At 41.8% G+C, this 27,726-nt stretch overlaps 2 protein-coding genes across 10 annotated transcripts in view; both read right to left on the reverse strand.

Moving 5' to 3' along the window:
- The window catches only part of LOC115020855 (CUGBP Elav-like family member 3), a 28,465-nt gene extending 17,851 nt beyond the window's left edge, over positions 1–10,614 (reverse strand). For 7 of the 9 annotated variants that reach the window (XR_003833688.1, XM_029450871.1, XM_029450870.1 and 4 more), the window contains exons 1-4: positions 9,975–10,614; positions 9,719–9,748; positions 8,927–9,184; positions 6,933–7,015 (exon numbers count right to left, since the gene is read on the reverse strand). Coding sequence is in view for 7 of the 9 variants with exons in the window: in XM_029450871.1 (XP_029306731.1) it covers positions 6,933–7,015; positions 8,927–9,071 (228 nt within the window). In the remaining 2 variants the exon portion in view is untranslated. Of the gene's footprint in view, positions 1–6,932; positions 7,016–8,013; positions 8,091–8,926; positions 9,185–9,718; positions 9,749–9,974 lie in introns of those variants that run through there. The other 2 variants (XM_029450866.1, XM_029450873.1) reach the window with 2 other exon arrangements.
- A 2,157-nt stretch (positions 10,615–12,771) lies between these two features.
- adamtsl4 (ADAMTS-like 4) overlaps positions 12,772–27,726 on the reverse strand; it is a 33,811-nt gene continuing 18,856 nt past the window's right edge. Inside the window, 12 exon segments of the mRNA XM_029452142.1 lie at positions 12,772–15,300; positions 16,154–16,301; positions 16,446–16,625; positions 17,063–17,242; positions 17,331–17,504; positions 18,116–18,320; positions 18,655–18,784; positions 19,444–19,695; positions 20,505–20,658; positions 22,220–22,404; positions 22,802–23,006; positions 23,449–23,588. Of these exon segments, the coding sequence (XP_029308002.1) occupies positions 15,170–15,300; positions 16,154–16,301; positions 16,446–16,625; positions 17,063–17,242; positions 17,331–17,504; positions 18,116–18,320; positions 18,655–18,784; positions 19,444–19,695; positions 20,505–20,658; positions 22,220–22,404; positions 22,802–23,006; positions 23,449–23,588 (2,084 nt within the window). The 3' untranslated portion in view covers positions 12,772–15,169.

Here is a 27,726-nt window from a genome sequence, read left to right on the forward strand (position 1 = left end):
TTTGTTTCACACCAGATTCGAAGCCAGCTTTAAGTTGCAAGAACAAAGCACATCCAGCATCAGATGCAATAATGATGACAGATAATTGCAACAATTCTTTTCATTCTATGAATATGGAAACTAGTCCCCGCAGATTTTTGTAGCTTGTTAGATTTACAAAACAGATGGTGTGTGATATGGACTCAACTCAACTTTGGGCTACTTTAGGGCTCAACATCTGAGAGGCACTGAATTGGCAGTGAACAATCACGTAACCTGGTAATCACAACACAAACACACTGGCCAAGATACAAATATTACTGTGTGTGTGTGTGTGTGTGTGTGTGTGTGTGTGTGTGTGTGTGTGTGTGTGTGTGTGTGTGTGTGCGTGCGTGCATGCATGTGTGTGTGTGTCAGGCCTTAGAGAGGCCGGTGCTCTCCAGGGTCAGGCTTTTATGAGGCTATGATTAGATTCTGTCTCAATTTTGTGGTGAAATATGAGGCAGGCTCTTTTTCTCTGTCCATGTTGCATGCACAAATGCACACGCACATACGAGCACAATCATATATCACAATCACACACACACACACAGCAAATACTTTTCTTTAAAACAAACAAGCTAAATCCCCCTTGGTTTTAGCTGTACACAACCCCCCACCAATACCCCACACACACACACACACACACACACACACACACACACACATACACACACACACACTTTTTTTTCTACACCTGTCCCTCTACTCTCTTCCCATCCCACACACAGTGAGGATAAAAATAGAGAAACAGCAAGAGGGAGGGGGGGAGCGATACACATCACAAACCCCATCAGGCGGGGAGAGATAGAGGCAGAGGGATGGCAGAGAGGGAAGAGACGGAGAGAAAATGAAAGAGAGAGAGAGAGAGAGAGAGAGGGAGCTGGGGTCTGTTCTGAATTGAAAGTGCAGCAGTAAGCAGTGAAGGGGAATAGTAAACAGTGCTGCTGACCACATAAATATGCTAAATTAGCCTACAAAGTCGCCCTAGTGGATAATTGCTCATCATAGCTTTGCCCCATAGGGAGGCTGCCTGCCAGGCATCTTAGATTCCACATGGTAACACCCACAGAAGAACATACACAACATGCACACAAAACACGTCCTGAGTTGATCTGATAAACATCAACTGCAAGGACTGGATGATGGACGCATGAAAAGATTGTGATTGTGTCTAAGTTCCCAGTCATTGTCTTCACACTACGAACATACTTTAACGAAACAAAAAAACACATTTGGCTTTTAGAATTAAAGAAAGCTGTAAAGCCGCAGTTGAGCAAATTTTAATTTAGAGTATTAACTGGCGTAATAACCTGTGGCCGGTTGATACAAATGATGGGAATTGTTGCAAGTGAGAAGAAGTTGGGAAGATTGAAGCGTAAAAATGTTATGATTAAAGAACAATGGGACAGTAGTGAATATACAGTACATTCAGAGGAAGCAACCTAACCTTGACAAAATCTGAATGTTTGCTACAGTACATCGATAATTGTTGCCATGAACCACATTATTGTCTTTCTAATATCCATGTCTGTTTGCGCACCTGCCTGTTGTTTATTTCCCCCTTTTTTTTGGTGTTGGATATTTTTTTATACAATTCAATAGAACTTAAAATTATATATATACTAAAATTTTAAAATAGATTTAACGCTTAACTGTAAAGAAGTAAGTCTGGCTGACATCACTACTGAGCTGCTGCACCTTGAAAATACCCAGCTTAGTCCATGTGAGTCCTTACTGTGCATGTAAATAAATATAGCCTTTTCAGCCACGGGACATAAATAACAAATTCACTCTCTCTCTCTCTCTCTCTCTCTCTCTCTCTCTCTCTCTCTCTCTCTCTCTCTCTCTCTCTCTCTCTGTCCTCTCTCTGGTCTCTCTCTGTCCTCTCTCTCTTCTCCTGTCTCTCTCTCTGTCTCTCTCTCTCTCTGCTCTCTCTCTCTCTGTCTCTCTCTCTCTGTCCTCTCTCCTCTCTCTGTTCTCTTCTCTCTGTCTCTCTCTCCTCTCCTCTCTCTCTCTCTATCTCTTCTCTCTCTCCTCGCTCTCTCTCTCCTCTCTCTCTCTCGATTCTCTCTCTCTCTCTCTCTCTCTCTCTCTAGTCTGTTTTGTCCAGGTTCAATAAAATACATAACAGCTCCTGTCATGTTTGCATTATCCAGCAGTAACCCTGGAACTACTCCAATTTATCGGCTAAGGAACACTGTCATACCATGTGCATTAAATCAATATCACTACTACAAACTTTTATTATATTTTTCATATGTGTATCGATCTTCTGCTGTATCAGTAATTGTTAACTACCTGTCCTGTGGCGTTTTTTCTGCCTTTTTAATAATTCATTATGCATATGTGTGTGTTTGTGTGTATATGTGTGTGTGTGTGTGTGTGTGTGTGTGTGTGTGTGTGTGTGTGTGTGTGTGTGTGTGTGTGTGTGTGTGTGTGTGTGTCTGTGTCTGTGTGTGTAGGCTTCGGTTAGGCTCTAATCAAAGAACAGGGAGCAGAGTGCTGCCTGGAGAGCAGTGAAGCATGACAACACACACCTGGTAAGCTGCTTATCACACTTTAATTTCACCTACACTGAGATCAGCGGATGCCAGCGTGACCAAAACAGATGTGTGCGAGTGTATTTGTGTGTGTGCGAGTGTGCATGTATGTGTGTCTATGTACGAACATGTGTGTTTGAAGTAGAACAAAGATGAAGGGGAGTGATAAACGCAGAGGGAAGAGAGTGTAGATTAAATGGAGAGAGAGAGATATCAACGGCAGAGAACAAAAGGAAAAGATAACGGGAAAGATAAGGCAGGAAATACAGCAGCAGTTGGCTTGGGAGAGATAGAACGATAGATAGAGAGGGGGAGGGAGATGTGAGGTTAAAATCTTAACAGGCCTGGGAGTGAAGTGCGTCCTGAGAGGGAGGGAGGAAGGACAGATATTAGGATAAAGCAAGGATGCTTTTGTACGAATGATTGCTGTAAATATTGTGTTATCAGGAGTGCAAAATATAACTCTTCCTTTTCACTTAAATATAGACCAACTGTCAATGATATACAAGCTTGGGATGTGAACACAATTAATTTTAAAGTGGCCAATGCAACACCATAAAAATAAACAAGTTTATTACTACTTTATTTTGAGAGTCTGTTGCTTGTTTCTTTAATGGGAAATGTTTTACGCTGCTTTCTTGGCCAGGACTCCCTTGTAAAAGAGATTCTCAATGGGAATATTCCTGGTAAAATAAAGGTAAAATTAAATCCAAACTTTCACTTCACCATCCCCCCCTGCCTTTTTTTACAGCTCTTAGAGCAGCCACCCTGAATTTGTTGAATAGAGGCTGAGCCCTGATCTCTGACCTCGGACACACGCTGTCGGCCGACTGCCATCAACTTTCTGTACTAACAAGACAAAAGCCTGTGGTAGAATTCCTGAAATATTAAATACATGGACACAACTGCTTAAAGGCTGTTGATGGCGATTCTTATTTGTATCTCTAACTTGATTATTTGTCCTTTTCTGTTCACTCACTTAGTAAAATTAGTCATGCTTTTAATTAAGCATCGACAAGGTAAAAACCAAAAATTACATTTATAGGAGCATATTTTTACCTCACTGGATATTTTCCTCATTATTCCCATGTGGTGACAACCCCTGCATGCAAATGCAAATGAGAAATTCAATTTTCAAGTGCAAATTAGCGCTGATAATGCGACAGCTAAACATGAGCTCTTTCGTGTGGCTGCATCCCTGGGGGAATCTCTGTACCACATCTAATACACCAAAACATCTGTGTGCTACAGTGGGACTTGCTCGTGGTTCCACTGTTAAATTTCTGCCACTGTGACTAATATAATGAAACTATCTCCCTCCCTTCATCTCCTGCTCCCTCTGTGCTTCTCGTTCCCTATCTGTGTCCAAATTAAACACAAGGCGCAGGACACTCTGATAAGGCCATCTGTTCATCTCTCTCTTTCTCTCACAATCCCGCTAACCTTTTCCTCATTTTCCAATCTGACAGTCGACTGCCCCTGCTGAAGATAGCGGGGGACATTTGAGGTATAGTTTCTCTGCAACTCTCTCTGTGTTTGTCTCCTTCCTTTCATTCCTCTACTGGCTGGTTGGAAGCGTTAAATCAGCGTTAAATCCCATCAGTGAGTGACAGACAGAAGCGGTCGGAGCACTCTGTAGCATTGGACTTGTCAGCAAACCTTTAATTGCTTGGCCATGGTGCAAGAGAAACACATCTGTATGAGTGTGTGATGCTACAGCTATATTAAAGTTGTATGAGGTGCCTGACGTTCCTCCAGTACCCGCAATTAAGAGCCATGATCCCATGATTCAAGACTGCCATGTACACGCACACACACCTCCGCCCTCTTGCCCCATGGTGAGCCCAGGATCTGACTATGAAAATGAGTTTGTGAGAAACTAATCATGCAGCTTAACAGGTGGAGCCGGGGAAGGGGGGGGGGGGGGCGGGGGAGGAGACGGGGGTGTGAAACGGTCAAAAGGGTCAACTAATCAAGAGGAGAGGAAATGAGACGAGGGGTAGAGAAACAGCAAAGGGGGGGGGGGGGGGTGTAGGAAGAGGGACTGACGTTGAGAGGAGGTCTTAGAAGAAGGGTTACCATAAATGACTGTGAAATGAGAATCCGAGGAGGAAGCGTGAGCGTGCAGTGAGGGGGAAAAGAACGGAGTAAAAGACAGCAGAAAGGGAAAAGCGGGGATGAAAGAGGGATACCATGAAGAGATTTTAGAGAGGGAAAGGAGCGAGTGATGAAAGGGTTGGGGGTAGTGAAGAGAATATTCTGTAATATTCTCCTGGTGCAGAGAAACTGGGGGACGTGAGGGGAGGAGTTGAACAGAGGACAGAGGGGATTTCAAGAAGAAGAAAAAAGAGAGATAAAATGGAAAGCATGGAGGGGGAAATAAAAGGAGGAATAAGGAAGAGATGAAAAAGTAATTCTTAGGGAAAGAAAAGAATTGGACAATGGGAGGATGTGTGAAAGGGAGAGAGAAATCGTCTGAAGTCATTTCTAAATCCTGTCAAAGAAGGTAATAGACTGGGAGGGGGAGGAAGACACACAGGATAGAGAAAGGGTATAGACAGGTAGTGGAAAGTGATAGCAGAGCGAGAGAGAGAAGAGGACAGGCCATTGAGCTAAAAAAATACCCACCAAAATAAAGCTTTTGAATTATTTGGAGATTTTGATTTATCCTTTAAAAAAACTCAAGCAGTAGTCAACATACCAGAGGGGTTGTTAGTGGGTATGAGTCAGACACATGTGTGAGTGCTTTGAATAAAGGAAAGTGTTGCTTCTAAATACTGTTATTCATCAACCGATTCACTGAACTGGGATAAACAAGCTTTTATGAGCTTCACCGAATCATTTTTTCTATATTCTTGAGAGTACTTTACTCTGAAGATATTTGGCTCAAACTGGACAGAATAAGGGATGAAATCTCCACAGTAATGTTGATCATTAACAGTCCAGGCTTATTGAAAACCCAGCACACGACAGCCACACCCTCGATTCAGCACTAGTCTTCCTCAGGGGAGTGGTGCCTCTGATTGTTTCGTGCTGGCTCTTTAGTAAATCCGTACCACTAATGAGCATCCTCCCTGCAAATGTTTCCTCCGTGTGTCCAGAATATTCATCACAATGTATCTGGAAATTCACTGCAACTATCACCAACAGGAAAGGATAAAAGTGAAACCCAAGTGGAGAGGGTTTGAGGGATAAGTCAAAGGACAAAGGGCAGCACGAGAGGGAGGAAGGAGACAGTGGAGAGCTGATTTTCGCAGAAAGGTCAGACTCCTTAGCAGGCCCTAATTGGATTAATGTCATTATTAACATGCTGTGTTCGTATGTGTAACTGTGTGTGTGCGAATGGAGAGGAATTTACCATCTGCATGAAAAAGAATGGCAATATGTATGTATGCAGGGATTTATATTTGTGTGTGTCAGAATATTTCCCCTCCCCCCGCAAATCCTTTTCTTCAGGCTCTCCTGCTACCATTTTCTCACAAAGATCTTATCAACACCCCAGCTTGCAGAGAAGGTGCAAAAGCTGAAACTCCGATCAGTGGCAGAGCGACACAGAGAGAATAAGATAGAGATGGTGAAGGTACATTCACGATGCTGCTTGGAGTTCTCTACTAAACATTCTGTACTTTAACAGCACTACTCTCTGTCGGCTGGGTAGTAGTGCACACTTCTGGTGTAAAAAATAGGGTAAAAATGCTAAATGCTCCAAAACAGCCACTGTAAAATCCGTTTTTAACTGCAGAGGAAACCAGGTCAGAGAGAAAAAAAGAGAGCGGGAGCGACAGAGAGGTACAGCCTACGAGACAGACACAGATCTCGCACAGTGGCCCATCCATAATGAACAGTGTCCTACCCCTGTCCAGCCTCAGCACACGATCCCTCAACAAGGGAGACTGAGGGAGACTGGGATGAGACAAAGGGGAATGGCCACATTAATTACACAAACTCTCTAGGCGGGGAGCTATCACCGGAGGCTAACAGAGAGGCCGACAGAGAGATGGAGAGACAGCGAGAGATAGAGAAATGGAGATGATTATGCTCACGGAGTACCCTACGTGTCTCCGGTGAGAGGGAGTGTTTGTCCTTAGCAGCAAGACGCCTGCTGGCTGCTTGAGTTATGTCACAGTGTTACTAATGGGAGCTGAACGGCCAATAGTACAGACACACACTGATCTGAGGCCGCCTGTGCGTGTGTGTGTGTGTGTGTGTGTGTGTGTGTGTGCAAGGTAGCGTCTGTGCATGTAGGTAGGGGGAAGGAGCTCTTTTGATAGTAGTGTATGTGCTGTGCAAGCTTGTGTATATTTTTGCATAAGTGTGAAGTGTGTACTGTCTGGGGATGTGTGTGTGTGTCTGTTTGCAATGTGCACTTACCCCTGGTAGTGTTTTCTGCTCGTGTAGAGCGCTCTGGGCTTTCAGTGCCGACTCTCTCGCACAGTACGTCAGAAACGCACATCCTGTCAGATAGAGAGAGACAGGGAAAGAGAGAAGAAGAAGGGAAAGGAAGAGAGGTAGAAAAGGTCAGTGAGTAGCTCCATTATTTGTCATTCTCTATCTCTGTATCAACCCCTACAAAAACACACACAGCCACACCATTTAAATCATTTGAATGCCTCCTTTTCTGATGCCTTGCCTGAGTACTTGTCACTAGGCATGGGACGATATGAAAATTTCATGTCACGAATATCCTGGCCAAAATAATTGCGATTTACATATTAAACCAATAATCATCAAAATATGCTTAAAACTCTTAACATCGCACTAAAACATACTGGAATCACTTTACCTTACATCGTGTTAAGAAACAAATAGTCACACGTCTTTTTTTTGTGAACATCCTTTTTAGTAAAACAATGAAACCATCTTAAATAAGCTCGTCATAAATCATAAGGTTCCCCCGCATACATTAAGGATAAAAAAATAAAATCTAAACATTTCGTGAGTCTGCTCTTTCTGGTGATATCCTGTATTTCTTTTAATCGGGCTCTATTTTTCACTTCTCTACCTTGATTGCGATCGAGAAAGCTGTTTAGAAGTTACTCAAATGAGGATATTCACGATTATCCCAATAATGGAAATTCACCGCGATCAATTTATTGTGAGTGTTTTTATCGTGACCCGCGATAAAATCCTATATCGTCCCATCCCTACTTGTCACCTATTCTGATTTATTATTAGACTGTGCAAGATGATTAAAAATATATATTCATGCACTGTAACTAAACGTGACAACACCATGATGATGCACTCTAGAGCAGAGAAGGACACTCCACGGCACGGCACATTTCAGAACGGCACGGCACGAGTCAGCACACATGACAGCACCACAGACGTGTGCGTGGGGCTAACAAGGCCTTACAGGCTGGTCACAGTCAGGTTCCTGCCCTAAACCAACCACTATGCATGCCTCACGATCACTCCAAATACACTCCCTCTGTTTTCCTATGTGCTGTACCTGTGTCTGTGTGTGTGAGGGAGGGGTAGGTAGCAGAGCTGGCTGGCCAGAGCTGTTTACTACACCTGTCACCAGCACTAAGACAACAAGATTAGCAGCAGGTTAGCATCCCGGTGACATCTCAGACAGACTTATGTAGATTCAGAGTAAAGAAGAGACGATTAGGATGGAAACATTCACACAGAGTGTACATCTGAAGAATTGAGAATGACTCAACATAATGACACACACACACACACACACACACACACATAGACACACGCATCTTATGGTCCATCTCATTGCTTTTAAGAGGGGCTTACTGTGGCCATGGGGATTCTCAAAACAACAGATTCTTTCCCCTGTGTCACCCAGGCTTACAGGCCCATTACACTGATTGGAGCATACAGCCTAATCTGGTTCAAAACACACAGGACCCCAGGTCATTGTGTGTGTGTGTGTGTGTGTGTGTGTGTGTGTGTGTGTATGCGCGCGCGTTCTTGCGTGGTTGAGTGTGTGTGTGTGTGTGTGTGTGTGCTACAGTTTATTACCGATCTATTGTTAGAAGGGGCCATTATTTAAAGACTCCTAATCATTAACACGATTAAGAGTCTCCCAACTCTATCCACCATATATCATATGACATCTTTATATAGTATTCTTCTGAGTAAATTTTGGCACAAGCTTATGCATGCATGAGCAGGTTTTTGATTCACAGTGTATGTGTAGAAACTGACTGTCTTTGCCTGGTTTCATGATCTCACGTTGCAGTGTTACCAGGAGATGGAGACGAGAGGAGGTGTGACAGTTTCCATGGTGACATGTGACAAAGAAATTCACCCATCTATCTGCCTTACTGTCACACGTCTATCTATCTGTCTATACCTATCTGTCTGTTTCTATGTTTAGGCTGTGTTATAATGGCGAGACCTACCTTTGTGCATGCCAGTGTATTTGTCCTTAATCACAGTTAGCTCATAGATCTTTCCAAACTGCTCGAAGATAGGCTTGAGGTCCTTCTCTTCCAGATTCCGGGGAATCTGTCCCACGAACAGTTTGATGGCGTCTGCCTCCTTCATCAGGACAGAGTTGAGAGGAGGACTGGGTACTTCAGGGGCTGAGGGGCAAACAGATCAGGAGGAGGTATCCCTGGATAGGAGCAACCAATGCTGGATGAGTCTTTGGGTCACCGCTGGAGAAGTGGACATTGGACAATAAGAGTCAAAAGGATAATCCTAAAAATATTTTTCATTTCATATTAATTTACCGACTTATAGTATGTCTGTGGTTTATAATAATGAATTCATAATTAACACACTTTATAGACTTTAAAACTCCACAATAATATTTGTAGTATTCCCTCGGGGGCTTATGTTTATAATATGTCATTTATTACATTTATTATAGTTTTAGCATATTTGTAGTTGTAAGGTTGAAATAATTAGGAATACAAAAAAATATATAAAAATAAATTCTTAATAAAATGTCTCGTTCAAATTTGCTTTTAGGCTACAAAATGTGTGCCCCAGTTCTGTAAATAAATGTAAAATATATTTGTGTGATCATTTTTAGTATTTATTGCCCAGCCTGATGACAAAGGGCTTCTAAAACAATTATGCAAATGTTAATTAGCCAATCAAAAAACAATAATGGCACTTTTCCCCGCAATTAAATATATATATATATATATAAATATAAATCGAAAATATCTGTAATCATACATTACCTTTTGGTGGATAAACTGCGTTCAGGATCCCTACACATAAGAAAGAGAGGAAACAGCGTGATTGGGGGTAAATCATTGCAATAGAGCGGTTTCTTTGTTTAGCCAGCTGTAGGTTACAGCATACACACGGATGTCATGGGGCTCCCTTGCTCTTTGTCCGATCCCCCCTCAATGTACACATGCACATGCACACCCACACACACCAGAACAAAACAACACAGGGAAATAAACAGGCTACATACACCAAAGGTCTTACCGTTTTCAGATGACGCTTATGGGAAGAGTGTTGCCTGTGTGCAGATCAGAAATTAAAGAGGGATGCTCTCTGTTGTCCTCACCGCGCTCTCTCCGTGCCGTCCTCCTTCCTCCCCTCTCTCTGGATGCTCTCCACTCTTTGTGCCTGTCGTACTCTCCCTCTCCTCCTCCTCCTCCCTCCTCCTCCTCCTCGGTGTACAGATACTACAGGCTCGGCTGTGTTTTTTATAAAAAAAACCCGGTGTTCCCGGTCTGGAGGTGGCGGAGTAAAGTCCAAGCAGGTGAGTCTGAATCACAGCGTGTCACCACTGAAATTTAATCAACCTCTCGACTCTCAAAATCCAGACTGGACGTAGCTAGCTAGTTAGTTTTCACTTTCACCAAAGCCCACTCTTAATTCCTATTTAATTTCAAAGTGATAAAATGCTAACCAGTCGCTTAAATTCGGGTAACGTCCAACAGTTTAAACTTGCTTGTTTGCCTTTGAGACTTTTTCAGCCTTGCCGATATTGTTCCAACCGTAAATTGAGGCTATATTTAGTTACTATTCTTGCTCTTTTCTATTCTTGTTGCGTCTCACCCGTTCAACGACTGGATGGCTTTTCACGTCCTATGCCGGTGTATCTTCTCTCCTCTCTTTCTCTCCCTCCCCCTCCGCTCGCCGAAGCGGTTAGCTTGTGACGTAACTCCCAGGGACCGTCAACAAAGATGTCTGCCTCACCCACACGAAAAAGAAAAGAAAAACTGACCCCAACTCACTCAATGACCTTTAAAACTCCACTCGTTAAATATACTTACTGTTTTTATAATATTATTTAAGAAATATGTATTTCAAGTGTTTTTAAACTCTTTGCCCGAGTGACAGTTTGCGGGCGAACCTTTTTTATACGGTGCCTAAACGACACCGTGCGCGGAGCCGCCTATTGTTCTAGCCGCGAGCCCTGGCCTTGGTGCTGAAACGATGCCTCTTGACGTGAAGCCGAAGCGCGCTGCCGCTGGTCGTGCACGCAGTCACGACTACTACAGCTGTTCACGCCCGAGCCCAAAATCACGCTCACACCCACTCAGAGTGAAATGTGTGACAGAGAGAAGGAGAGATAGCTTCGGGTTTGAGTTGGCCTACTTTACAGCCTGTACTTTGGAAAACCGGCCGACATTGGGCCATTTTATTTCCTATGTTATGACAGGCAGCGTACGATGTTAATGCGAAACAAACTAACAGCCAGTTAACACAATTTTGTTAAATTCTCTTTGAAATATGTGTGCGTGCAAAGAGTCTTGGAATGGGAGACATTGAGTGAAAAGAGAGAGTCGTAGGGTTCATGGTAATTTACTCCAAAAGGTCACCATCTGCCTGCCTTGCCTCGTGCCCTCTGTGAGCATCCCCCTTCACATTCATTCACCATATAGTCTACACTCCTCCCACACAGCACACACACACACGCACATATATACACGCACTTGCATGTATATCTCCACACTAGGGGCTTTCTTTCTTACAAGAGCAGCTCAGGCAGAGGAGGCACGCAGCGCCATGAGGATGTGAACGGTGAGCAGGAGGAGGGCAGCACGCCACTGGAGCTGTTAAGCCTCCCTGCACGATGGGAGGAGAAACAGCCATAATGCACGCAAGTGCAAGAGCAGGAATGCTGAGGATGGAAGACCTAAACTTTATGCTACTCAGCTTTTTGTCGTTGTAACCAAAGCAGACTATTCCTATACCTTGAGGCCACTGTCTCGGATTGGTCTATCTTGTATTTACAGACAGTGGTGGAAGAAGTACTAAGATAATTTACTTGAGTAAAAGTAGCAATACTACAGTGTAAAAAAGACCTACTCTGTCACAAGTAAAAGTTCTGCATTCAAACGCTTTAGTGATGCAATAAATCAATTAAATGTTGCAGCTGGTAAATGTGGGGCTGATTTTATTGCTAGATGCGTTAATCCATAATATTACATCATCATTTATTTGTTGATTATATTTTATATTGATAACCGTAATCTGCAAAGTAACTCGCAACTAAAGCTTTAAAACAAATGTAGGGGAGTAAAAAGTAGAATATTCCATTTTATAACTGCACATTATACTTTAGCAAAAGTCTAGTTTAACAAAGTTGTTACGCCCTTTAAACTTTCAAACTCATCTTCCCTGCTTTCACTTTGATTGGTCCAACTCAACTCCTACTCTTCCAGCCGCTCCTACATTTACACTTCAGGCATCAAGACATATCTAACCTTTCTGAACTTGCCAAAGAATGCTTTTTCATATTATGCACTGTGGGCTTGGAATAATCTCCATGATTTACTTGTTTTGGAAAAGCTGCCTTCGTATCAAACATTGAAACACCACATTTAATATAAAAAAGCCCATGATGGTTTTATCATGTCATTCAGTCCCAATAATTTTTATTTTGTTGTATGTGAATGTTGTAAATCGACTGTGTGCATTGTCATTTAATAACTGATCTAACTGATTGTATAGTGTCATTTTGGCTCAAGAGCCTTTCTGGTGAAATATTTAAATACAATAATTCAATAAAATATCTTTGAGAAAACCAATTTAAGCTCGTAAACCTTGCTCATTCATTATTTCGACAAAAAGCAAAAATGTTATTCAAACAACAAACTAGTCAGAGTACAAGTTTCACACCATAAGGAGACATTAACTCTGTAAGCCACTTATTTCTGAGGAAAGCGAGGTCTGTTCATTCACTTTTAACACTCAACAGCGCCATCATTGGGAGGAAAATGGCTATTTCACCTTTAGTCACTGGGAAAAAGCAAACATGACACACCACTTAATTTATGTGTTGTTTTATTTAAAATGAAGCTTTGAGATAATTTTTTCACACTGTTTTTTGTTTTTGCAAGATAAAAAAAGTCTGTGTATCAACATTAACAATCTTATAAACTCTGGTGGTAACAAAGACAATTTGCTACAGCTTCTTAAAACAAGAAAATAAATTACATGTTCTTTAGATAATAGATAAATTAATATCCTTTTTTGTTTTTATATAAAAAGTAATTTTTACTACGAGGGATTAGAGACAAGAATGACACATTCAAAGCCACGATCACAAAACACACACACACACACACACACACACACACACACACACACACACACACACACACACACACACACACACACACACACACACACACGAGCACGTTAAAGTCACTGATTCTCTTGTCAAATGCAAAATAGCTATATAACAGTTATGTGAATAAATGCAGTCTACAACAACACTTCTGATAACTCTACTCAGTTATAAAACATAAGCGCCAACTATGTTCAAAGAAATTATAGACATTAAAACATATCTGACAAATATACAGACTCCTCACCTTTGAGTGGGCAGGGTGTAATGTGTGTGTATGTCTTCTTGGGAAGAGAAAAATAGCAAAGTAAAAACAGTCCATACAAGAGAAAGAGAGAAAAAGCATAAAGAGTACTTACACACACATACAGAGGTTTCTACCTCACAATGCAAAAATATTTACTTCCTGGTCAAAGCAGAATGATTGCATTTGATCCTTATCATAAACTAACTTAATAAAAGACTGTCGTAAGAAAGCAGCTTTCTCACTCGACATGAGGTTTCCTAATTCTGGCTTCACCTACTCTCAAAGGACAAATTCATCATCCCCTCCCGAGAAGGTGATGGATGCAAACAAAGAAGAAATTGAGATGAGGTGAGGAAACAGGAACGACATAAAGATGTTAGGGTGAGGGTTTTCATGCCACGGCACAATTGTCATGGTGCCGTGATTACTAAATTGCAAAATTAGGTCAGTGAGGAGTGAATCATTTTACATCTCCAAACCTTTTGCACTGCGTCAAGTTTGCGGTTAAAGGCGATATTCTATAGTTTTCTTATTGTTAAGAAATCCCATGAAAAAACATGTATTGGCTGAGTAGCTTTATATAATCTCTGTGTCATAGAGTTACATCGTTTAAAAACCACAAAAAGACCTTCTTAAAACCATGTGTTAATACGCAGCTGGAAATATTCCCTGACAAATGCACTAATTTCTCTTGTTTGAGTGACATTTGAAACAAAACTACAGTGCCTAGCTGTTAAAGGAAATTACTGAACATTTAAACAAAACAAACCTATACAATTGGAAGCCATCTGTATAGATTTGCATCATCCAACACATTGTTGGTTTGCTCTTTTCATGTTATTTCATGTGATTTGTTGACAAGAAGAAAAGTATAGAACAACACCCGTCCTATCATTTAATCATTAATTGTTTTGTCTTATTTAGTGAGCATCTTATGTTTAGTAAACACATAACTTCAGCTATGAGTCTTCACACCTAAGAACTCCAACAGCTCTCTATAAAACAACTACATTTATATGTAACTGACATGAATACGTTGAAGGACTGCACAGTGTGTGCTGCTTGTTTAACATCCATGTCTAATTATCCTTCTTGTTTGGGAAGAATCTCACTTCTGCCCCCTCTGATATATTTGGTCACTTGCTGCCATGGTCACCTCACTCCTTTGGTTCATCTGTCCAAATACTGAATTGAACAATAAGAGGACGCTTGAGGAAATATTTTTGGCAAACAGAAAAAGACATAAGACGTGTTAATGAAATCCTTCTAGCATAGTTGGGGGTCTGCAGTGTACAGAAACACAGTAGATCTATTCCAGTAGATCTTCAGCACACGTAGTATACACAGTTTATCTAGCACACACAGGAATTATTTGCACGTTTCTTTTCATAATTAGTGGTATGCGTGTCTGATGAGATCCTGTAGATTAAAGAGAATCTTTAAAAAAGACTAAATTACCTAAATTTCCTAAGTGAGCACCTCCGTTATCTCTCAGCTTTAGAAATCAGCCTCCAGGAGTTGAAATCACAGCAAATGCCTCACTCAGCCCCGTGTGACACATTACAAACCTGTTAAAGCTAACGCACAAAGTAAACAGATGTGATCTCAGTGGGATATGTAGTTTCTAAAAGACAATATGAAATCGTATAAAGAGAACTGGAAAAGGGAACTGGCTGCTTTCACAGTGTTTTACCTGAAGAATCAGGAGAAAATAGCTAAATGTTATCTGACGGCCACCACACGGATTATGTCTCCTCTTGGTTTAACCATTTCTACAGATTTCGCTTCTCAGCCTTTCTGAACTAATCCTTGACTTCTTTCACACCTGGACTGTCTGTGATTGGCTGGTTAGTGCCTCTTGGCACGCTGAGCACTCTGGGTACACGAGGCACAGCAGGCGGTCTTGTAGTAGGTGTAGACGCACATCCTGGCCTGAACCACCATCACACAGTTGTGCCGCCTGTCCCGGCAATTTTCATCTGTTAACAGAGAGGCGGAGAGAGAGAGAGAGAGAGAGAGAGAGGTTAGTGGCCAGAAAGATAACATAACATAACACTTTATTTTCTGTTCACACAGAAATGTGTCTTGCATTACCTGCTCCAGACAATCAAGAGGATGACATCATCAAGAAACACCAAGAACACACACACCCAGCTAAGGATACTCTCAAACATGGTCACATTGTTCAGCTGTATTAACTCAAAGATGCCAACACTTCTATTCGACTAAATATTTTACTGCAATAACACACATACCGACAACAGCAGAATGTGCCGATAACGGTCATATTGTTTTACCCTGTCCAAGTCATTTACAGAACTACAACAAACTGGAATATTTGCCGCTTAATATCCACCTAATAAAAAATAAATCATTCTTTTAAAATAATATGTAGAGGCATGCAGGTACCATACTGAATAGTAGGAGATATGACCCCTAACTTAATATTTGTGTTTAACACACACACACACACACACACACACACACACACACACACACACACACACACACTCTCTCACACACACACACACACACACACACACACACACACACACACACACACACACACACACACACACACACACACACACACACACACACTTCTCCTTCTGTTAAACATCATCTTTATATGGATTTTAAATAAGTATTCTATTTAATTGTCTGTACAGTGTTGACTGGTTTTGAATTGTATATTAATGTAATTGTATGTATATAAATGTTTATCATGTAATGTGTTATGTATTGTAAGTCAAGTTTGGACCCCAGTAAGATTATCTGATTGCCATGGCATCAGCTAATGGGGATCCTTAAAATAAACAAATGAACACCCACCTGAGACTTGTGGACTGCAGGGTATTGTGTTGCAGATTTGCTCCTTTTCAGGTCTGGGCTTCAAATCACATTCATGGCTGTGCTTTTTGTCTGGTGTTAGACAGCGTACCTCCCTCATTTGTAAGCCTTTCCCACAAGAACGTGAGCACTGAGAACAAAGGCAGAGAGAGTGTAAATCATACGGTTATAAATTAAAACACATCATTATTTGTTGAGTTGTCACAATTGTTTTGTTCTGTCACATCATTTCCTTTTCAAAACATTATATTCTCAGACCCCCCTCGTCTCTCACCGCGCTCCACTCTGTTGTGAACCACAGTGGCTCACACTCTCCCATCTCACACTCTTGGACCGCGGTAGGCTTGTCCAGGTGAGAGCACACACTGGCTGGTGCAACAGTAAAATCATTCCCCAACTTCTGGACACAAATGATGTATCTTCGCTGAGTTCCATTCCCACATTGGACATTACACTGGAAAAAGAAAACAAATGTTTTAACAAGGAATACAGGAGCTATCCCTGCAATATGAAGTCCCTTCTACTCCAAAACAAAAGTACAAAATATTTATATGCAAAAACAAACAAACAAATAAATTAAGTAAGATAATAAAGTACTAATTAAAGTTCATGTGGTTCAATTAAAATCTCTAGAATTGTAGAAAGGAACATTTTAATTCCTGCACACTCAGCACCAACTTTATTGCAAATTATTTTTTGTTCGGGCATCAAACTCACAATCCGAAAAAAACGATGTCTTTATATCTATCTATATATATATATATATATATATATTATGAGGTAAAAAGAGAAACAGACAGACAAGTAAAAAACCCAAAAGAGGTTAAAATGACACATTCTGTCCTCAAACCATCTTTGTATTCTGCTCATTCGTTATCCTTTCCATCCTACCTGAGTCCAGGGGCTGCTGTACCACATGGCTGTTGGCACACAGGGACCCCCGTTGCAGGCCTTCATCTCTGCCGGTTTTTCCCCAACACAGTCCCCTCCTCCTCCGCCTTCTCTGACCCCTCCTCGAGTCAGACACACCACCTCCCGCCTTTGCACCCCGGGGCCGCACTGTGCCGAACACTGAAGGACAAAGTGGAATATCATGTTGAGGATTACTGTTAAGTGCTGTGGATGTTTCTTAGCTTTCTTAGCTATGTGTGTTACTCACAGTGTTGGACCAGTCAGTGAAGTACCAGTTGGTTACACAGGGGCCCATGTTGCACTCATCACTTCCTTGTGGGCGAGCCCGGGAGTTGCACTCCTTTTCGTTCACCACACTGCCTTGATCGCTGAGGCAGCGCACACTCCTCGTCCTTCTCCCAACTCCACAGTCCACTGAGCACTGTGACAGATGGAGAGGAGTATAAATAGATGAAAGAATGGGCATAAAGTTGAAAAATACAACGTAAATCATTTAAATGACCTTAATTAGAATCTTGATTTGATCAAATACTAGAAAATGTTGACGGTTGATTATCAACTCTTTACCCTTCATTTGTTCCCGAAAGGCAATTAGTTGTGCAGCAGGAAAACACCAGTACACAAGGTAAAGCTATTTAAAAATAAGTTAAATGTTAAATAAAGATATTAAATCATGTGTATGTTAAACTCTAAAAAGCTGTTGGGTGGTTGGAACTTTGTGCTTTTCTTATGATTCATAATTTATATTTTTATATCTACCCAAAATGTGTAACTAATTTATTGAAAAACATAAATTAACAAAAAGATTTATGCAACCACACCCATGGCACAGTGTCTGCAGACTTTGACTTAAAAGTACTTAAATGAGACACAGTGCCATAATTTACAATTATTTATAAGTACCATGCCAATGACTCCATGCACTTGAGCACTCTTTGTTATGCTTGCAGATCCTGAGATACATTACTTGGCCTCTTTTTATCGTGTAAGCAGACCCAGTAGCAGATGCATTTCCCAGTCGCATTGACCTACCGTGCTCCAGTCGGAGCTGACCTCCCAGTGGGAGCAGAGGCTGAGCTGACATGCCTGCGTGGACTCTGGCGGGGTGAGGTTCGCACAGCGTTGCGGGTGAACCATAGTGGATCGGTTCCCAAAGCTCTGCCTGCACTGGAGCTGCCTCTGCTGCAGCCCAGGACCACAAGACACACTGCACTCTGACCATGAACTGGCCTCCCAGCTGAGAGAGACAGAGACAGAGAGGTTGATGTTGAAGCTACATTTTACAGGAAAATAACACATACTCACATGGCTTCAGATACACAACTACTTCAATATATTCTAACACTGTGTGTCGGTATTATATGCATTTGTCAGATCACATTATTTATCTTATCAAGTCTTTTCTGCATGTAATTGAAAATGGCCACCGCTGTGACATTATGTCAACCTGTTTTTACTTGTTTCAAGAATCTTCCAGAAATTACTGTCTGTATTTGTTTTCACTTGAGCTGAATATAAAACAATAATTGATATGATGTGCATCTTTTTAATATAAGTGCATGTTATCTCACAAGGGTGGGCAGGAATGTATGTTACAATGCTCCTCCTCAGGAACCGGCTTGGCTGCAGAGTCACACTTCCTCTCCGGGACTTCTTCGTCTGTATGGCGGTTTATACACAGAATGACTCTGCTCTGAGATCCTACAGAGAGAGAGAAAGACATCAGTTAAATGTTCTTGTACTTGCACCTATGAACCACAGGGGGGAGACATCACTTCATTCAATGTAAGTAAATTGGAACATTTTAATCTATATTATATACTATATTAAAGAAAAATGCCACAACATTTGTTTTGATTGGTCCTAAATACAACTTACAAACATACAGTACCAGTTAGATACTGGGAAAGTATCTAAGAGTACAACTTTGAAATCTTTAGTTCATATGAAGAATAACACTTCTATCAATAGTCAATTTAGAAAAATTAGGATTTAGCACTGCATGTGTGCATATCTTTAATATTCAACTTGTTATACGTTCATTGATACCAAATACCTGATTGTGCTGCTTGTAGTTACTGAGATACAGTCTTATCATACTATAGAAAGTCTTTGAAACTACTGTTCCTTTCCTAAAAATATAATGAAATATAAAAGACTGTGATCCCATGTTCCCAAAGGCTAAATATAGGATGATAAGAAAAAGTTACTTTTCAGCTGAACGGTTTGATCCATTTTGAAAATGTGTGCTTAGGGAGGCCCAGAGAACACTTGCACCAAAGGAAATTAAAAATGTCAATTGCAGGTACAAATAGGTTAAGCATAAAGCAATGAATTAAAAGGCATTTATGAACTCTGACCTTTGCCACAGGAAGCAGAGCACTCAGTGAGTTCTCCTCTCCTCCACACAAATGGCGACTGAGTGTCCGGTGGCAGGTCAGTGCGAGGGGGGATCCGAGCATTCCTATTGGGTGCAGAGCCTCGAGGACGTGACCTCTCAGATGGCCATCGGTCCGAGGAGGGGGGAGAAAACACAGAGGTGGAGGGGAAAGATGGGACCGAAATAGGAGGAGGAGCAGGAGGAGGGTTTTCTATTGACACAATGAGAGGACCTGGGAGAGAAGAAAAACTTGATTGACATAAGGACTTTTTTAAAAACATTATATTTCTTTTAAAAAAAAAAAATGTGGAAGAAAGATTGTTATATATAATAATTAAAATATTGAATTATTAAAAAGAAACATCTTAAAAAAAATAACAGCATACAACAAACAAAAGTGCCTGATGCAATAGGATAAAACATATTTTAGATGAAACGCACCACCATCCCATATAAACATAGTAAGCATAGTAAATTACCCAGAGTTGCACCTTTAATAGCAAATCACCCACATTACGTTGCCCATCAAAATCCAAAAATGGTCTGACATTTAGAAAGGGTAGAACATGTGGGAGAGAGAGGTGAACATTGGGAAACAGACACATGGAGGAGGACAAAGAAATAAAGTGTGATGAAAAAAGGCGAAACATGAGCTAAAATATTGTGAATCGGGGGAAGGCAGTGAGTCTAATGATGTCATGATGATGTCAGGGTCTCATGACAGTGAACATGTGGAGCAGATAGCCTCCCATCTAGGTCATGCACAAACACACAAACACACTTGCACAATAATCCCTCCCACTTGGCCCAGCACCACACCCATACTAATCCATAAACACTTCAGTCACTCTCTTGGTTCACAGTAGTGTTTCCCTGAGTCATTTGGAAAGAATGAATCTTGAGAAGTTTGATTTAGGGTTCAACTCTGCCACTGACAAGATTCAACTATGTGCTGAACATGACTGTCTCTGTGCTTCTGTATAAAACACGGCTGTCAAAAACACAAGGAAAAATCAGAAAGTTGAAGTGTGATGGACGTACTGCGAAGGGGTGCCCTCCCTGGATCTCGCTCCCTCGGCCTCTCTCTAGGTGCCTCCCTCTCTCTCTCCGTCAGCCTCTCCCTCTCTACCTCCTTCTTCTCCACGGGGATATAAAACTCATAGTCGATACCTGGGTTCTCCTTGTGGAAAATGATCTGGAGAGCAAAATAAGGTAAGAGAACAGACAAGACAAGTAGCCAATGACAAGAAACACCCTAAAACAGCTTTACGTATCCCCATAGAGAAAGGTACTTGGACGTCATGATGAGCCACAGAACAGTTAATGAGGCCCTGGCAGCGAACCACTGTCAAGCTCAAGGATGCCTCAGCAGGGTGGATGCTTGTCGCTATGTGTCCCCCCTCTTATTATGAAACCCAGCAGACCATCTTACAAGACTTAACATAGCCAAGGTCATCTAAACTTAATCAGCTGGAGTCCCATGGCAACAACATTTGGATCTGCTGTATTTTGCCAGAGACGGATGGCAAGGTAATTCAAGCAGTTGCTAAATCTGTCAATGCTGCACTTTGGTCCAGAGTGACATATATCAATCACTATAAGATGTATTGGCATGGACTTTGTACAATCACTCATGGTCTCCAGATGATGACTCCTTTGGTTCAGCACTTTTAACTTTTGACTATGACAATGAAGTAAAGGGATACAACATACTCTCTGTGACACCTCAACATGTTTGATGTGTTTTTACACTTGGGGTTTTTGTACAAATGAAACAAACACGTTGTAATCAGAAGTATGTGTAAACATACAAGGAGTTTTGCCTTGCTATAAATGTACACAGAAATAAACATAACAGCGAGGAACAAGGACAACTAAGCTGGACAAATAAAGGTTAAGAATAGACCGGAATATCATGCACACAAGTATTTGGAATAAATAGTTGTATATTTAAATATTATAATAAAAATAGGCCTATATAAAAAGAACCAATGACCAAATCTTTTTATTTAATTAAAATAAAATGTCTATATACAAGACTAATGTTCTGAAAGATGAAAACTATACAAATAGTGCAAATGAATACATACTGAATGGATATTCATGGCCTGGATGATTATGTACAGTATGTGTATAAATGTCTACATACTGTACATATAGCGTGTAGGAGTTATATTGACAGTGACAGATGATATGTACATAGAAAATGATGCATTAAAAACTTCCCCCAACTATTGTATATATAATGAGCAGTACAGCCTCATAGTGATACTGGGGAGGTTAAAGACTTTTAGTCTTTTTATGTCTTATTTCAAAATCCCATAAAGCTTTAAAAACGCATGTGATTCCAGCAAAGATCAAACTCAGACTTTGGTGGATGGTTTCTATTTGTACCCCCTTCTTCCCGTTGTGCTCCTGGATGCAAAGCTGCAGATAACTTCTGTTCTTTAATAAGATCTTAGCCTGAGGTTAGAGTTGTTATTATTAAGCTCTGGATACTCTGATGTGGATAAAGCAAAGCTTTAGTATAGCTGTCTTTATCCCGCCATAATGCTAAAATAAGGCAGTTTATCTGGAAGATATTGACACAGAGAAGGAGAGCATAGCCTCGGGCTTACAACAATGTTATAGAGAGGTGAAATACTCTATGTATACACATGTGTAGATGTATATGTGTGCGATTCTTATCAGTAACTTAATTTGACCATGCCTGTGCTCATGTTTGCTCACAGGGTTAAAATAAACACTGTACTCACATATAGCTGGAGCTGTGTGCTGGTGGGTCCTGGAGCCCCCAGGGACTCGCCTTTCTCTTCCTCCCCCTCCGCCTGTGCTCTGGGTCGAGTGTAAGTGAAGCTAGTCCCTCCCGCCTGGTACTCCCCTGGAGGGTCCACAGCCCAACGCCCGTTTACCACGGAAGCCCCCGTGCCACTCCTCATGGCTGGGGAAATGGGGGTGGCGTGTTAGAAAGGCAGACGGGAGGAATGGAACAAGTCTTTTCTTATTTTGACCTTGTTTATTCTACACAAGCTCAAACACACTCTCAGACAGACAAACATACTTTGGAGTCTCATTACCAATCACACACACATACACACTTCACTGGTTCTTTATGGGCTCTAACAATACAAGCTGTATCTGCTTGGTGTCTGTGAGGCTCCACAATTTACTGTTTGAGTCTAAGCCAGCCCCCACATGCTCATGATGCCAAATCTCTTTCCCAAATCTGCAATTTCCTCACCAACATCTAACTTTTTACTGGAACTGGAACCGGTATTACAACCAGAAATCTTAAACCATGTGTGTGCATGATTGTGTTTGTGTGTATTAGCTCTTACCCAGGTAATTAGGGCTGGCTCGTCTCTCCGTGATGTTAATGAATGTTGCTCCTGGCGGGATGTCCAAGATCTTGTGGTAACCAAGGGGAACCGTGACATTTTGGAAGCTTCCCGTCACCTTTCGACAGGAGCTCTCCCGCCCACCACACACTCCACACTTGTCAATCACAGAGCCGGAGCCCAGTACCCCATCGCAACCCTCGGTCTGGCAGGAGAGGAAGGTGAAAAGATGTGAGTGATGGCTCAGACAATGAGGGGGGAAAAGTGGGGAAGAGGAACAAGAGAGGGGGTGGGGACAGAGCAGAGAAAAGCTATTTTTCAATGTGGTTGAAATTTCACATCCATCGCCAGTGTTTACTTCACCATTGTTTGAGTAAATTGGTAACGGTTGCTGCCCAGACTCATGCCATAAAGAGAATTGTGGAATGAAGGCAAAATGAGAGAAAGAGGGAAAGACACGGATAACAAAGGGTCCAGAGCTTAATAAAAAAGATTGGAGACACTCTGACTCTGAATGCCAGGCTTAAATCAGCCTCCAGACGTAAAAGAGATTCTGGACTTTGTCAGCTCCGGCTAGACAGGATGAACTTGGGCTCAGACACCTGAAGCAAAAAACCTCACACACATGCACATTTAAATGCACTCACCAGACATAGTCCCTCTACACACACGTCGTTGGCGGTGACATTGAAGCAGGGAGTCCCGTCCCTGACTCGCTCGGCTTGGCGGACATAGAAACGATAGCCGGCAGGTCTGCATGTCAGCTCGCATTGTTTGTCCGCACCAACTGCAACACACGCACAGAGGGACGGAGGATGACTGCACAATGTATTGTTTTAGGTGTGTGGGACAACTGTATCTTTCTGTGTCTGCCTGGCGTGGAAAAGACCCAGCTGGGCGATGAATGTCTTTCCATGTGGCTTCCCCGACAGTCAGACAGTAGCAGAGTGATTAGCTATTTCCCCTGCTGCTCACTTGTGCGAGAGCATTCACTGCTGCACCTTCCCAGGAGATGCATACCCAGAGGAGAGGTATAAACATAAGCCCGAGGTAGGTTTGATTGATGAGAGTAACCCAACGGGGAAACGCAGCAGGGAGAGATGTACTTGTACAAAGAGAACAGAAGGAAAGAATAAGAGAAGACAGCTTCAAGGTAAAGAGGAAATTGAAGTCTTTCATTACCGAGAGAATAGGCAGACAAATAAACGAGTGGAGAATACAGAGGATCTCACAAGAGAATAGGGTGGGGTACAAGCAAAAAATGTGGAGAAAGTCAGAAGAGTGTGTCTGTGTGGTGAAATACAATAAGCAGGGTTAAAGGAATAGTTCAACATCTTGGGAAACGGGCCTATTTGCTTTCTTTCCAAAGTGTGAAATAAGAAGAAAACAATCTGATGTCTGTAATAGTAATTACTACATGTGACTCCCTCTAAAACCACAAACAGCAGGATTAAAGAAAAAAGACACACAATGTGTTATTTACTGAACTTTTCCTTGGTAGCTAGCTGTTTCCCCCTGTTTCCGGTGTCAATGCTAAGCTAGGCTAACCACTGTTTACTGTTAATCTAAGAATAAACTCTGTGGTGGAGTTGCATTGTTGGTAATGTAGTTTTGATATAATAGAAGAATGTGTGTAATTAAAAAGACGATATCGCTCTGATTCTGCTGCAGAGATGTTGGTGCTGTAAACAAAAAAACTGTCCAATGCGAGTCCGACAATAGATATAAAGTAGCATTTCTACATCTAACAGGGGTTAAAGGCCCAGAGCAGAGCGTGTGTGTGTGTGTGTGTGTGTGTGTGTGTGTGTGTGTGTGTGTGTGTGTGTGTGTGCGTGTGTGCGTGTGTGTGTGTGTGTGTGTGTGTGTGTGAAATAGAGCTATAAACTTGGGAGGTTCAGGGGTTAAAATGAGATATTCTGCTTCTGAATTTGTGACTTTTTTCTGCGCGGTCATATTTCTCAGCCAAATTACCACAGAAACATGCCCACTGTTGAATTCTATACGAATGGGAACAGCGTGACACACCTTGTGGTAAAACTATTGTACATATTATTATTCTGTCCTTGAAGCATGGAAACCTTGAAATATAACACTAAAGATTGTTTCACCATGGGAAGAGCTCCTCTCCTACTTTAATAAGCCATCATCAGCATGTAACTCAGAGCCCCATCTTCAAAGTCAAGATGTTCATAAGAGATAGCCAGAACAAAGACTAAAGGTCAAATACCAGACCCTTCTTTCACCTTGTGTGTCCAGGAGAGAATGCAGAAAGTGTGTAGCATGTGAACTTAGCAACTCCATATGATTTTACAGAATCTCTATTTCTTCAATGTCCAAATTGAAGTGCAACAACGCTTCACCAAGTATTACAGCTCACGAGTCATAAGTGAAAATAGCAAATATCCTCCAGACAGAAGAGAAAGATCAGTAAAACTGGACTGCCATTTCATTATTTTGCTGGTTTCTGTTTCAACAGGACACCACCCAACGACCACCCACGTCTTTCCAAAAGATTTCCAAAATATATCTGCATCTGGAATGGGCCATGTTGTGAATCTAGACAAAAAACACTTAAGTTTGCACCGAGGTTTGTGGCTTTTTGAGTTAGACATCCTGATCCGTGGACATTTAGGAGTGTATTTCTTCTCACTGAGTGGTTGGAAGTGGTCAGGAAGTCATACAAGTAAAGCAACTGATACAGACTGGATGTACTAGCTACATCAATGTGCTTATAAATATAGTCTGAAAATGTAGAAGTGGTCCTTCAGAATAGGTAAACTCTGATCTTCAGCAACTTCCTGTCATCTGCTTTACTCTGATTGTTTTTTTATAAGAAAAATAATATGTTCTTTTAAAGTACTAAATATTACAATGTGGGATAGAAATTAAAATGTTACCAATTTATCACAATTTTAACTGATTAAACTAACACATGAATGTATACCTTGTTAGTTACTACTGTACGATAATGTGAATGAACACATGAAGTCACTGTCCATGACTGCCATCCAAATGAGCCAAACTTTCTTAAATTATCTCCACTTATTTGCTTCCATTCTTCGGCTACTGTCTGATAATTGCAGCGAGACGGATACACAGTACATAGAAAGGGAGGCTGTGTTCCCACCCTCTCTCTCCATCCTTGTTCTCTCTTTCTGTCTGTCATAGTTATCTTTGAGAGATTAGACTGGAGACAGTGACAGAAAAGAGAGGGGGAGACCTGTTGCCTCTCATGTGCTCTCTGCCTCTCTCTGTATGCTTCCTCCTCATCTCACTCATTCTCCATCTCCTCTTCTTCCTGCCCTGAAGTCACGTTCGAGTGCTCTCCAACACCTAATCCTCTTTAATTTTTCTAAAGTGCCTTTCTCTAGCTACTTCACTCTGCTCCTCTTCCGTTTGTTCTCTTCGCCTCGATCTCGGGCCTCTCTTTCTCTACCACTGTCTCTCTCCCTCTCTCCCTCTCTGAGCTTAGTGTTCAGACAGTGGAATATATGTTGTCTAAATATACTTCCCCACTATCTCTCCGTCTAAACAAACTCCAACAGGGAGAGAGAAAGAGAGAGGCAGCGGGACAGGAAGAGGGGAGGATGGGCACGCAGAGAGGGGATGACGCCTGTAAAAAAGGAAATATCCAAGTAAAACAACACCTGCACGTGCAGCGCTTACAAAACTAGAGAGGTACTGCTGTTCAGAGCTGAGCTGGTGAGGGGAAACATTACCACCAATACGAATCACTTATGTGATTTATAACTGTAGTGGCAGCTTTACAGTTTCAGCTTCCAGTTCTAAACTATAGGCCACAACACTTTGCAGTAGATACATAACAGGGCATTCACCTGGAGGGCAAAGAAATCACACACTAAGTAGTAAGAGCTGACTGCAGGGGTTAACATAAATACTTATGGGAAATATATGCAGCGCCGTACAAAGCCCTAAACAGATGAGTGCAGCTGGAGTGAAATGACTAATGCAGCATTCAATGTCGAAACGCACACACTCCTCGCAGCCTCCAGTGTGTTGATGGGAAGCTAGATATGAAGGTTTGGGTCGTAGCCAATGGGACCAGACTGAAGTAAACAGTTTACTTAGCAGAGTGGAAAAGGATCATCTCCAGCGCAGATCGAGTGTGTCTGACTAAGCTGACGTCATCTGCAGCTGCATACCTTTAATTAACACATACAGTACTGTATCCATCCATCACCACCAGTAAATGTGACATCTGCCAGTTGGTGGCTTCTTTTATACAAAAGCAATCCTCAAAGTACTGTAACCAAGTTGTCTTTCTAATGCCGGAGCCAGGTTTTAAACACGTACACAACATAAGAGGTTGTGTCTGTTTTTCTTCCCTTCCTCTCTCTCTGTCCGGTCCGCTCCCTTCTAATCAGATCTCAAGGACACGCTGGTTTAAAAGAAGCCAGAGTGGAGCAGAGGGCAAGGACGCACAGCAGAGAATTTAAGAGAAAGTCAATTCAGGATATATACAGTAATCTCACTCTCTTTCCCCTCACAAACACGCAGAGACGGGGGTGGTGGGTGAGAGGAAAACCCCTGTGTGTTTATGCAGACAGTTAGACTCCAGCTGATACCCCTGTGATGACGACCAGTACAGATGTACAGCATACGTCAACTAGATCCGCCTGCATCCTCAAAACAGGCCCCTCTGACGAGACCGAAAAATAATCATTACAGCCTTTAAGGTAAACTCCCTTCGTGTTGTCAGTGTTGTCCTTTTATACAAGTAATGGACATACGTGATGTAATCCGTTCATTATCTATGAATGCTTATCCTTTGCAGGGTCACAGGGGAGGGCCAGCTCATACTGAGTTAGTGGCGACCTGAGTTCAACCAGGACACTTACGTTCAGATGAAAAGATAATTGACCATTTTAAATTCACCTGCATGTAGGGGTGGACAATATGATGAT

The sequence above is a fragment of the Cottoperca gobio genome, chromosome 16 (genome assembly GCF_900634415.1).
Source record: "Cottoperca gobio chromosome 16, fCotGob3.1, whole genome shotgun sequence".
Classification (NCBI taxonomy): Eukaryota; Metazoa; Chordata; class Actinopteri; order Perciformes; family Bovichtidae; genus Cottoperca; species Cottoperca gobio.